Here is a 14,514-nt window from a genome sequence, read left to right on the forward strand (position 1 = left end):
TGCCACTAGAAACAACAAGTTGGGAGTGTTACCTTCCCAATGAACTCAGGGTCATCCCAGAGGGCCAAAGCATGTGGACACTGCAGCACTTTTTAAGGGTAAAAATTTAGGTGAGAAAAACATATATTTTCAAGTGTTACTGAACAGGCTAGGCCATGCCAGAACCTTGATTTGCTTCTTACAGAGCCACTCCTTGGTTATCCTTGTTGTGTGCTTCGGGTCATTGTCATGTTGGAAGATCCAGCCTCGACACATCTTCAATGCTCTAACTGAGGGAAGGAGGTTGTTCCCCAAAATGTCTTAGATTATTACAGTAACCTTGGAAACGATGGTCCTAGCTCTTTTCAGGTCATTGACCAGCTCGTCCCGTGTAGTTCTGGGCTGATTTCTCACCTTTCTTAGGATCATTGAGACCCCACGAGGTGAGATCTTGCATGGAGCCCCAGTCCGAGGGAGATTGACAGTCATGTTTAGCTTCTTCCGTTTTCTACTGATTGCTCCAAAAGTGGACCTTTTTTCCCCAAGCTTCCTGGCAATTTCCCCGTAGCCCTTTCCAGCCTTGTGGAGGTGTCCAAATTTGGCTCTAGTGTCTTTGGACAGCTCTTTGGTCTTGGCCATGTTAGTAGTTGGAGTCTTACTGATTGCATGGGGTGGACAGGTGTCTTTATGCAGCTAACGACCTCAAACAGGTCCATCTAATTTAAGATAATAAATGTAGTGGAGGTGGACATTTTGAAGGCAGACTAACAGTTCTTTGAGGGTCAGAATTCTAGCTGATAGACAGGTGTTCAAATTCTTATTTGCAGCTTTATCATACAAATAAATAGTTAAAAAATCATACATTGTGATTTGTTATTGTTTTTTTACATTATGTCTCTCACAGTGGACATGCACCTACGATGACAATTTCAGACCCCTCCGTGATTTCTAAGTGGGAGAACTTGCAAAATAGCAGGGTGTTCAAATTTATTTATTTTTGGTCAAAAAGAAAAATCAAACACCGGTCTCCTCGACAGTGAACCGCTCCTGGCGTACACCCATGATGCCTATCAAATCCACCATTATAGTAGGATTCCGCCATGGAACTAGCACGCCTGCTTTTAAAGTGAATCTGAGACAACGCTCTGGTTTATTGCACGTTACAAAACACACCTATGGGTAATGCAGCTACTTAAGACCAACCCATTTTAGATTGGCCTTGAGCACAAGAGTCTGAGAAATGAAGAGGTTTGTTCTCAGTAAATTCATACAGGAAAAAACCTATTGAAGTGATAAATTCTAAATGTGCATTTTTTTACACAATATGAAGATGAGGCAGAATTTACAAAAGACAACTGAAAAGCTAAAAGCTGTGAAAGTTCTGAGGAGATTGTCTGAGACGTAGTACAGCTGGTCTGATGTCAATATATTCCAAAATGAGAAATCTATTAAAATGATAACCTTTAAATATGCATTTGATAGACTGTCACCGATAAGGATGCTAATGCATTTACTAAAGACGTTTACACAAACAAAAGCTAATGGAATTTGTAAGAGGATGTCTGACACAGATGGTTTGATGTCAATATATTTACTAATGAGATACCTATTAAAATGATAACCTGTAAATAGGTATTTGATAGCTAACAGATCATGGCTATTGATAAGGTATTTTCAAAGTATTATTTCCAAACTAACAGCTGTGAAAGTTGTGAGAAGATGTCTGAGACAGATTACAGGTAGTTTGATGTCAATGAGAGACATGTTGAAACTAGCATTTATATTGGTAACTATACCTTTATTTCTTAATTACCTTAATTTATTTTAACTGTGAAATGTTTAACGGCTCTCCCTCTGTGTCATGGAAGTGTTAGGATTTCTATGTTGAACAGCATACAAAGATTAAAAAAATAAAAAAAGTATTAAAGTGCAGGTTTTCTTGTATTAAAGATTGAAATACCTGGTATTGCAGTTTTAAATGTAAATGTGCTGTATTTATATAGCGCTTTTCCAGTCTTAACAACTGCTCAAAGCGCTTTTAAATCTACAGGAAACATTCACCATTCACACACATTCATACACATTCATACACTGTGCACACACATTCATACACTGTGGCTGGGGCTGCCGCACAAGGTGCCACCTGCTCATCAGATAAACATTCACACACAGATGCGCAGCACCGGGGGCAATTTACAATGCAGGGACAAGACAATGACTGCAGGGGCGGGGATCGAACCATCAACCTTCCGATTGGCAGGCAACCGCTCTACCACTGAGCCACAGCCGGTCTCTAAGTGAGACTACTGTGACCGGTGTAACACCAAATTCTGTGACCACCGTATCTTGTTACTGTTGTGCAAATAAGTCACCTGAAATGGTTTGGTTGTTGTGACAGGTTAATTTTGAAATGTTCAAATATACATGAGTTTATGTATGGGGACAATTCACAATGAGTTCACAATCAAATTATTACTTGGTTATTGATAATTTCATCCCACAACTCTTGTAGATTAGGTAACAGTCTCATGCTGCTGACGTAGTTTTATTGCATCCTCATGATTAAGTCTGCTCTATGATGTTTATTAGGGGCCAACAGAATAAACACGCACACACACAGAAACATATATCTTAGTTTCTTTATTTAGATTTACAATTAGACACTAGATAGCGTAACAGAGCCGTGACGAAGTCGTCTGTTAGAGTAACATCAACCTGCACAGCGGCAACAGCGCCCCCTACAGTCACAAAATACGGTGGTCACAGAATTTGATGTTACACCTGTCGTCATTTTTGGTGATTTAGAGTTAAAAATAACCGTGAAACGTCTGTCTTAATTTGCTCTCCAACATACCCTGATGGAAATTAACATAAATTCGAATCTGTGAAGACTAGACCTAAATATACGTTTATGAAGCATGTTCTGAGTTGTGTGCATCGTTTTTCCCTCTTGCAAATTGTTAGTTTGCATAGCCTTCATCCGTTTCATGCAAACACCTGCTGGTTCGTTTGGCAGTACTTTTGGGGTAGCCTATCTACTGTATGTTTGTGAGAATTAAAGGGGACAGGTTTTCCAGAGAAAACGAAACTAAGCTGGGTGCGGCTCCCATTCATTTGGAAATAGGTATTTCTTCACTCATTTGCAGCGTGGAGTGCTGAATGAACCGAACTTCCTTCTGAGTTTCCACAGCTTACAGAACAGAGAAAAGGTAAGAAATGAATATGTGTACAATTACAAGTCGGTAGTCGATGCTTAATAACGTCTAATTTTGTTTACTTTATTTCAATTAGAGACATATTTCCTTTATTTGAGCTAATTCGCTTGCTGATTGCAGTGATAAAAACATATTATCACTTAACGTTAACGATACCGAAAAGAAGAAAAAACAAGATGCTGGAGATTTGTCATAGCCCACGATGGCTAGCTTGCACGACCACATTAATTTTTTAATAAAATTAACATTTATATTGTGTTTTATGTTAAATTCCATATTCATAAGATACCATTTATGGTGGCCTATCAGACACAATTTATAGAGCCGAGGATGTGTGAGGAGCGCTGATCCCCATAGGAGACCATGTGCCCTCATGGCTGATCTTAACTTGCAGGAAGAAAAAAGATGATCCCGGAAGGTCACAGTCAACCTGTAAATCAGTAAAGGCTCTTAAGCCATGGTCACAATACAGTCTTTTAAAACATAAACTCCCTTGTTCTTCCAATGTGGGAATGTAAAAGGTATATTGCTCTTAAGATATTGTTGAAAATTGGGGAGTGATTGTGCCACATTACACATTATGTATTATACACATATTGCCACATTATTTAGGCCCTATAGTTTAATGTGGAAAGTTGTGAGTAGACATTAAACTATAGGGCCTAAATATAATTTACCTTTTTTCAATGGTATATTAGAATAGGATAGAATTGAATGCCTTTATTATCAATATATAGCCTACTGTACATGTACAATGAGGTCGAAAGCAACTTCTTTTCCAGTGCCAACATATGCGTTAAAAATAGTATGTCCTATAGCTTGTTCTGATGCACCTGTAGCGCCTCTCTGAGGGCAAGAGGTTAAACAGATCAAAGCCAGGTTGGAAGCTGTCCTTTGAGATGTTGTTTTGCACTGCTGAGGCAGCTGGAGGGGTAAATGATTGATATCAAGGAGGGAAGAAGGCAGCCTTTGCTACTTTCTGAAGCTTCTTCCTGTCTGCCACGGTGCAGTTGGCTACCATGATTGATACTGCTTTCGCTCCCTCAAAAAGTCTCAATTTAAAAAAGGAACATTAATTTAATTTATTCAATTCAATTTTCAATTCAATTTTATTTATAGTATCAATTCATAACAAGAGTTATCTCGAGACACTTTACGGAGAGAGTAGGTCTAGACCACACTCCAGAATTTACAAGGACCCAACAGTTCTAGTAGTTTCCTCCAGAGCAAGCAACAGTGCGACAGTGGCGAGGAAAAACTCCCCTTTGGGAAGATACCTCGGACAGACCCAGGCTCATGGTAGGCGGTGTCTGACGGGCCGGTTCCGGTTAGAATGAAGAGTGGCAATAACAAAAATAGAAAAATAGAAAAAAAATAGACAACTATGACGAGAAGCAGGTGGGCCGGGTTAGGCGGACGGTGCGTCTCCCCACTCCCTAACAATATTCAATTATATGCCCTGACTATAAGCTTTATCAAAAAGGAAAGTATTAAGCCTACTCCTAAATGTGGAGACGGTGTCTGCCTCTTGAACCCAAACTGGAACCTGGTTCTACAGGAGAGGAGCCTGATAGCTGAACGCTTTGGCTCCCGTTCTACTTTTAGAGACTCTAGGAACCACAAGTAACCCTGCATTCTGGGAGCGCAGTGCTCTGGTGGGGTAATAAGGTACTATGAGGTCTTTTAGATAAGATGGTGCCTGACCATGAAGAGCTTTGTAGGTGAGAAGAAGGATTTTAAATTCTAAAAATGTATTGAAAACAATATTAACAAATAGTGAAAACATGTGAGGTAGAACAAGTAAAAAAAGAGAAAATAAAATAAATATTTAAGCATAATAAATAATCTAAAAATAAATTCTAAAAATAACTAATTAAGCATAAATAAAATAATTAGACTATTGCACACATTTGCAACAAGCAAGCAGCATGATAAAGTGCACACTGTAGTATACTTAATTTTAAAAGTATCCAACTATTTACAACCTAAAAGTAGCCATTTGAGTAAAATGCTTGATTTGTAATTTAAGACTACTTCTACATAAATAAAATGAGCATGTCTAAGGCTACTATGCCGCCTAATATGCAAAGCCAAGACAGTAGTAAGTCAAAATGAAAATGTAAAAGAAGCTGGCAGAATTGTCAACCACAGAACATAAATTAGCAAAGAAAAATAACATGATGGTAAACGCACATTTCGCAACAAATTGTTCAAGTTTCTGTTCTAAACTGCAGCAACGTTAAAAGGAATACATATTCAACCACGTGTATAACATATCTCTCAAAGTTTTAAAAGCTCTCCTTCAGTTGGTGCAGCACTCTCATATATCGCTGGGATGCGTGTGTCACACTGTGTGAGACAGACACACACACACAGTGTGGCTCAGTGGTAGAGCGGTTGCCTGCCAATCGGAAGGTTGGTGGTTCGATCCCCGCCCCTGCAGTCATTGTTGAAGTGTCCTTGGGCAACACACTGAACCCCGAGTTGCCCCCGGTGCTGCGCATCGGAGTGTGAATGTGTGTGAATGTTTATCTGATGAGCAGGTGGCACCTTGTACGGCAGCCCCGGCCACAGTGTATGAATGTGTGTGAATGGTGAATGTTTCCTGTAGATGTAAAAGCGTTTTGAGCAGTTGTTAAGACTGGAAAAGCGCTATATAAATACAGCACGTTTACATTTACATTACACACACACACTCACACGCACACACAAACATCTGTTTGGTTGCTGACGCTAACTGAAAACCTCAACCAGCATTGAACTGGATTGATAATGATACACGTCAGTAAGCGGCTCTAAACACAAGTAAGGCATACACGGTGTACATGACAAACGTTAACACAAATTAATATGAAACATATCTCTCATCATTAAAGCTCTTCCTGAAAACACTTTTTTCAAAGATGTTTTGAAAGTTTAAAAACTTTCAGTTGTCTTGAAGAACAAGCTTCCAGCTCTCTGCTAATAGGGGAGGGGCAATGTATGGTCAGCACGTGAACTGCAGCGTCTCTCTAGCATCACAAAGCTGCCTGTGTGGATGCCTGTCAATGGCGATACACGGAAAAACATGAATATCAGCCCGATGTATCGGACGGCCGATAAATAGGTTGATCAGCAGGAACAGAAACAGAAAAAGGAAAGTACGTCTTAAAATCTGCGAGAACCAGCCCTCCCTGTGCCTTGCCTCTTAGAAGAGTTCTTCATATGTATTTAGATTAAATGATTAAAGTTTTTCCCAGTAGCCAATAGGAGAAGTAAGAGGAATAATAGAAGAGTTAAAGTTAACACTAGGTCATACATCCATTTTAACTACTGATGTACAGGATTGAAATGAATTTGAAAGATTTGACCAGTGTTCAAAGTCCTTCTCCAAATGCTTATACATTATATATTATATGTGAAAGTTTTGTGCTGCAATAGATAGCGAAGAACGGAAGGTACCTGAAACTCTTGACTATTGGTGTGTAGGAGGGCAGGGGGGTTTGAGAAGTAACATAATTTAAATGCACAATTGGCAGTTTCTGTTAGATTACTACAATACTGTATAATGCATTTTCATTCAGGTATAGGCTTAAAAACACTGGATGGCAAAAAGTATCAGGACACCAGAAAACTGGGGTGGGCAATTTAGATAATATTATCTATCTAGGTTTATTTTAAATCACTTGAGAAATACTAAACTATCCACCAACTTAAATATGAAACCATTCAAGTCAGGTCAGCAACTTGAAGTAGAATTACTGTAAATTTCCTTTTGGCTTTCCTGTTCCTGTTAAGCCAGAGGTGTCCTCTAGAGCTGTGCAATTAATCAATTTTGATTCATGATTACAATTTTTACTCCTAACAATCACAAAAAGTAATTGAGAAAAACTATAATTTTGCACATTATGTTTGCAAAGAGGAAAAACAAATGAACAGTTCCAGATGTTTTCACGGTTGATTTGTTTAACTGGTTCACTGTTTGTTTGTTTTTTAATTCAATAATTATTTCTCTCCAAAAGTCAATGAGTAACTGGGTAGAATTATCATGATTTCAATATTGACCAGAATAATTGTGATCATGATTCTTTCCATATTTTAGCAGCCCTATTGTCCAATAGATATTTGAAATAAATGACCATTTGTGCCTATTTTGCCCAGATAACTGTGTAATACACAGTATAGGTTCAAATCAGTCTGTGACCTTTTTCCTGGCTTAACCGAACCATAGACAATCCAGAAATCCTTGAAAATGGATCAATCCACTGTGCACCTTCCCAGTTTCTCCATTTCTGTCTTGTATCCTCCAGGCATGGCCGTCCACCAGCAGCCAACCCATGTGGTATCAGTGATGACCACTTCTACCCAAGGCCCTGGGACGTGGAGCACCGGCCTCTGCGATTGCTGCAGTGATATGGGCACCTGTAAGTTAACCCTGGAAACCCTTAATTATGTTGCTCACCAATTTCTGTCATTCATTACAACTATTTCAAAAGCTGAGGCTCAGAGTACCTACATGATCTTGGAAACATTATCCAACAAAGTTAAAGATGGTGGAAAACCATAAGGTCTAATTAATTAATGGTACAAATATTAACTACTACATTTCAAACCCACAATCATCATTTGCAACAATTTTAAACACAGTCACTGTGAACTCGGAAGTTGGTAAAAATATTTGTCCACAGTGTTCTCTTATTGACATCTAATAGTCTTCTAAAAGAAGCTAAAATGAAACATCAGTCAAAGACAAGAGCAAGCACAGGGGTCTTTATGGAAGAATGTATCAGGAATCAGGAAACTCACGCCAAAGATTGTGAGATTTCTGTTTAGCAGAGATTAATAGTACTCTGTGTAATAAGATATATTCGATGTACTATATTCAACTATATTCAACTGCTTGGCTGTGTAGCAATATAGGGGTGATTGTCACACTCTGTTCTCATAAAAGCTTATGCAAGCATTTCACAGGATGTTCTTTTATTGAAACAAACGGTTAGGACTGACACACACACTCACACACTATTCTGCTTGTATCAGTCCGGTTAGGACTGATACCACACACACACACACACACAATATTCTGTTTGTATCAGTCCGGTTAGGACTGACACACACACTCACACACTATTCTGTTTGTATCAACCTATATATAAAGGAACAAGGAACTGTCTCGGCGCGACTCTCTTGGGTGTTTCAGCCGAGCAGGTTGCCCTTTGTACAAAGTAGCTTGGTGTCCCGTGTCATCTCTTGAGCCATCTTGAACATGAAGAGAGAAATCTCTTCACACTCTGGATACCCAGTAAATCAACAGTTTATATAACGCAACATTGGTTAAGTTAATCTTTAAGTCAGGTTCACTGGGTTGGTCGTAGTATTCTCAGAAATATCAATACGAAAGTGAATTTTAAGATTTCAACACAATATTCAGCACAACTGTGCTCTAAAAGGACACTCAAATTAAGTGTGAGACATATCCTTATTGTTATGCTTTTAAAAAGACAGAGCAGGGCCGGCGATTGCTATAGGTAGGTTTTTGTAAAATATGACATCCTATTCCGTCTGAGGTCACAGTGGTGTAAATTTCTTGAGCAACCTGACGTCCCACGTGATGCCCACGTGACATGTTTGTCCAATCAGCTGCAATTCAGGGGCGTGGAGCATCAACCATGGATGTATGACGTCACAACGCCACACTTCTGTCGTGTCGTACGAATAGATCGGCATTGTTAGTTTGACATTCAGGTGACGTGACATTTCCAGTCTATGGGTTAGACTCAAACACACGAAGCTCTGAAGCATATCTATGCATCGCTTAAAAAATAGAGACAAGCAGCGGTACAGACCACCAGGGGGCGCAAAATCAATCTTCACTATGGTTACCAAAGGGCTAAAGCCGGCCCTGAGATAGAGTTTATACATTCTTCTTTTTTCTCTTCTGCCCTCAAGGTTGCTGTGGTCTTTGGTGTTTCCCCTGCATGCAGTGTCAGACAGCCGCTGACCATGGCTGGTGCTGCTGTATGCCACTACTGGACGTCTGTTGTGTGGTGTCTTGCCTGCTCCGCTCGTCCATCAGAGAGCGCCACGGCATTCCTGTAAGGCTGTCTTAAAGCTGTTTCATGCTACTTGCGTTCAGTGCGGCCGGCGCTGTGTGGACGGCGATATGACGTACATGCAGCCTGACCAAGCTGCGCTCCTCCAAGATTTTGGTCGCACAGACTGCGTTGAAATGATTGGCTACAGTATGATCAGTATGAAATCAGTTTGAAAGACCAGATGGTTAATGCTGTCCGCAGCACGCCGGCCGCAGCAGAGCGGCCTGCTGTGGTGTGGTTACAGGGGCAACTCCGCCCTCTGACCATACCCATCATTGGAGGCAGCAGTACTATGCTACTAAGATACTCTTTAAAGTCCTAAATTTAATCTTTGTATCTGTGCCTTTCCTCAGCAAATGTGTGTACATTTGCACTAAAAAGGTTATTTAAATGATAATGGTTTCATTAGCTACCATGTTTCATGACAGGACGGTTGTGGCTCATAATGGCTAGCTGGCTTTGGTGAGAGGGATAGATTGAAAAATTACTTTTTTTTTTAGTTTTTGTCTGTTCATGAATTCTTCAAGTTTATGACCAGTAGTATAGTAACATTTGTGCCTCATTCTTGCGCATGTGATGGGAAATTTTGAGCACATAAAACATTTTTTCTGAGCACATACATTATATTTGGAGAACACAGTAATACATTAAATACATGGAGAGGTTAAGCGTTCTTACTCTAAGAAACCTGGCAAAGAGTATGGTAGATTTATAGCCGTATTTGATTTACAATGCAACATAACGTATATAAACAGAAACAAGAAACTTCCTCACAACATCCAGTAACAAAAGGTGAAGTTGTGGTTTAAATGTGCAGCTGTGAGATTCAACACTTCCTCCATTTGGCTGGGAGTTACGTACTGGTGTGGGGCCCAGAGGGTCATTGCAGCACACTAAAATATAAGAATACCTTTTAATCTAAGGTCTGGGAACAAACGTGAGAGACTTTGAGTAACATTATCTTCTCAACACTTTAGAAATGTTCTCAGGGTTGTCACAGTGTAGCACATATAATAGATAATACACAACTAAGAATTTCCACTGAATAATAAATGTGAAGGAGAGAGAGATAATTAGTGTACCATTCCCTGAGGTTTCATTCATCATTCATCAGTATCATCAAATATATTTTACATGTTGGACAGATGCTGACTTTTGTTGTGGAAGACAATATTTGCAGAATGGGATGAAAGTACCACTTCTTTTTTATGAACAATTGTGTAGTGTACACAATAGATGTGCATTCACGACATTTAAACATTGGTAAAGCTGCGCAAACTATGAAGTATTCATAGTTTTAATAAAAAACAAATGTGGTTTATTGGTCATCCATTATAAAAGCTTGGTTAGCAGCAGATTGTTTGCAATATGATATCATTGTCACATTGCACCTAGATGTGCAATGACACTATAAGCTCACAATTTGGTTTGTTCAAAACTCTTGATTCAGTATATTTAACAAAGCTTGACCGGATTAATTATGTGAATAGAATTGCTTATGTATTCTGTTCTAGGCAGAAAATGTGCTTTTAAAATGGTGTTTTCATTTTAATAGTTTTCATGTAAAGTTCAGTGTAAAATGAAAATAATTCCTGTTTTGGTTCACTTGTCATGGCTCATTACCTTGTTTCTGTTTTCAGCCCAAAAAGTGGTGTGTACTGCCTGGCCAGCACCAAACAATAAACAGACACAGTTGGCAAGGGAAGTGTTTCTGCCACTTCCAATTAAAAAAAAAATAGAATAATACTGCTTTAAACAACGCGAATACAGCCAAACTACTTCAAATTATTCTTTATTGTCAGTTACTGTTCTGCTATATTTAAGCAAAATATTCTGACTGTTTTAAATAAGGTTAATAATGGTTCTTATTAGATAAGTCTCTATAAAAGCAAAATTATGTCATTAGTTTCGCCAACTGCTGGATTTATCCCTTCTCTCTCTCTCTCTCTCTCTCTCTCTCTCTTCTTTCTCCTGCTGCAGGGCTCATGCTGTGACGACTGCTGCAAGTTGTACTGGTGTTACCCGTGTGTCTGGTGCCAGATGAATCGTGAGCTGAAGATCAGGGGCAACCATCCCGGCAACAGCGCTGTGATCACCACACAGGTCATCAGGGGATAGGCATAAGGCATGTTTGCCAACCATTATCCTTAATGTCATAGTGCATAATGCCTACAACTCCAACTGTGTACTTTTGCAAAAAAACATGACATCTGCACCAAATTTTAGCAGTTGGCACTGAGCACCTTCGCTTTGTGAAGTAGTGTTTTGTCATTTGTATTGCCTACAGTAGATTTAGCTTCTTCTTCTTCTTTTAGAGTTAACTTTGGTGTTCAAAGCCTGAGAACCATTGTAAAAGCATGGCGTTTAGAGTTCAATGTTAGCATTTTAATATTCTGATACTGTAGGATGTTTGGCTAATAAAATATTTTTATTTCCGTTGACCAGATCCATCTAGCATCTTTACCACAACAAAATCACATTATTATTATTATTATTATTATTATTATTATTATTATTATTATTATTATTATTATTATTAATATTATTTTGTCAACAGGCTAAAACTCTAGTATGAAGTCTTCTTACTGAAGTGAGACCCCCTCACTTCTCTCTTTTATCATGATGTGAAAGTTGGCCAAACTGTTGCAGATACCGGACATAGAAAGTGAGGTTGGAGCTGTCGGTTACTGAGTCATTTCCTGGTTAGAGTCCTATCAATCATACCACATAATCACATATTTTGGTTTGGTATATGAGATATTTGATCAAAATATGTTTGTCAGTGATGGTGTACTAGATTCATACATCACTGATTATTAGGTGTGTTGATCCATAGTTGTTGCATGATTAAATATTCAATTCTATCATTTAATTACAATAACTGCTTTTGAGCCAAACATAATAAAAGGTAAACGCAACAATTAAAGAGGAATGCTTTGGCACAGCATCAGAAAAAGGCACATAGAAAGGGGCAGTTAGACAACGGTACTTTAAAAAACCCACATGGTAAAACTCTTAAAATTCATTGTGTAGATATTTTTTTTAAATCCGCTTTACAGTTGTTTAAATGGCAAAGAGAATGTACCTGATACGTATGTTTTTAAAATGATTGAGAAACTCTTAAATTCTAAAGCTAGTAGTTAACGTACAAAATGATTTAATATTTTGAGGGGAACAGTCTTTAAAATGATGCTAACCTATGAAAAAGAGAGAAAAGAGGAACATGAGTTGAAACAACCAAACAGGGGTATTGTGGATATAGAGCAAAAGGAGTTTCACAAACAATGTTTGTTGTGTTTCCCAATATTATCAACCTTTGTTCTGTTTACCGTGGTGATTTATTAATCTCAAAGTTAAAGAAGAGTAATACATTACACAAAACAATCTTGTGAAAAAGTAATAACCAAGTCAAGATCAGGATGCAACTTATATTTATTAAAATCTTTGCATTTTGAACCAGGTGTAAAGGTAAAGGAGCTTACCATGAACAGCATTGACCCCATTTAAATCCAGTTTTTTGTAACTTGATATCTCTCCATCTTCATCACTATCTTATAAAGGTTAAATCTGGATGTGTGTGTGAGAGCAATAAAGCTAAGGATTATTTTGTATGCATCGGCCACAGTTCAAGATAAAGGGGAAGTTGAGTGTCTTGGGTAAACCACATATTCAAAAGAAAAACAAACACGGAAAAACGTTTTCTGTTTCGGTCTTTCAGTCACATCTTTTTTAATAGTCATTTTATTAATGTAAAATCAGTGGTGTGACAAATGAAAACATTCCCCATTGAGCCGAGAAAAACAGAGTGCCTTGTGGTATTTTGTAGTCGTCACCCACCGCACATCTGTGCAAAAGAGTTGTCAGTTGTGAAAAACATCAACTGCTCTGATACAGATAGAGCGGATTCCTGGCAAACTCCAAAATAGGACTATATAATAAACACCACCTACATTAAGAATTCCAATAGGTTATTTCCATTGCCCTAGGAAAGTTCTATCAATATTTGTGAACATGAGCTTTTCTCTCTCAAAGATAGAAACCAGATGAATAAGTCTCAAACTTGTGATGCATATAAAGTCTGGAACGGCTCCTAAGAATATAATAATAATAATTTATTTTTTTATGACACATTTTGTGTCACTTTAGCGTTCATCTGCTGGCCAATAAGTAGATCTGGGCACTGGTAAGATGTAGAAGGTTTAACATATTCATTTACACATACTGCCAACAATATTTTGGTACAGTTGGTTGAAAATCCCTTTTGGTAAAGAAAAATGTTTTATTGTTCCTTCTTCTTCTGCAGAAAAAAAGTTACCGTAATGTCCACTCTATAAACAATGGCTCACAATAAATAATCGATGTATCACTATATTCTTTATATACTGTTTTATTCTATCTATCTGTACAGTACTTGATGTGTTTTTTGAGTTTCTTGCTTTGTGTGTCACTAGTTACTTTTTTTTTTATTGTTTTCAAGGAACATTCTCCTCCTATATCCAGTTAAGTTTCAGTTTCATGTGTCTTGAAAAGTTTGGAGAAAGGAGAAAGTCAGAGTCAGAGTTATGGTTGGTTGCGGAGAAACGGGTGGGTGGGTGGATGGAAAGACAGAGGGCGATATGTAGGCGGAGAAGCCACACACACACACATACACACTTCTTGTGGGAATGCAGCACCCTCTAAAAGAGGAATAATCTGGTCAGTGATACTGGACCAAGAAATATTTCTGTATTTTTTTAGATGTACTTTCTGTTTTGATTTTTGGCCAGACAAAAAAAAAATGTATACAATTACAAAATACACTGTATATTCAATAACACACACACAACTCATAATTTTACATTTTACACAACAACCAAATATGGGAATATAAATCTCAAATCTATGTGGTTAGATACTACATACTGGTCGTTTGAACTTAAAAACAATGCTAACAATGCAAGCAGATTGTAATGTTGTTAAAAAGAGTTTTAACACTAAATTTAGATATGGCTTTATGACAATAGCAGACCTCTCCAAATGTTGTCAGGTTGTTCCTTGTGACCTGGTTAACACACAAAATAAGACCCATGATGACAGGATAGACCCTTTGCATGTTAGGGGGTGGGATACACAAAATATCAGGTGAAAAACAGCCTGATATTTTGGGTACCCCCTATGTAACTTTTGCTAGACAACAGCAGACCTCTCCAAATTTGTCAGGTTGTTTATTGTGACCTTGTTAACACACAAAATAAGACCCATGATGA

The 14,514-nt window shown here is 38.2% G+C and overlaps 1 protein-coding gene across 1 annotated transcript; it reads left to right on the plus strand.

Moving 5' to 3' along the window:
* Window positions 1-2,968: 2,968 nt before the first annotated feature.
* ponzr1 (plac8 onzin related protein 1) lies at window positions 2,969-12,185 on the plus strand. The gene is made up of 4 exons (XM_034856937.1): window positions 2,969-3,188; window positions 7,484-7,597; window positions 9,123-9,268; window positions 11,249-12,185. Exons 2-4 carry the CDS (start codon window positions 7,486-7,488, stop codon window positions 11,384-11,386), a joined length of 396 nt encoding a protein of 131 aa, XP_034712828.1. The 5' UTR covers window positions 2,969-3,188; window positions 7,484-7,485; the 3' UTR covers window positions 11,387-12,185.
* Window positions 12,186-14,514: the final 2,329 nt, after the last annotated feature.

The sequence above is a fragment of the Etheostoma cragini genome, chromosome 19, assembly GCF_013103735.1.
Source record: "Etheostoma cragini isolate CJK2018 chromosome 19, CSU_Ecrag_1.0, whole genome shotgun sequence".
In the NCBI taxonomy this organism is placed as follows: Eukaryota; Metazoa; Chordata; class Actinopteri; order Perciformes; family Percidae; genus Etheostoma; species Etheostoma cragini.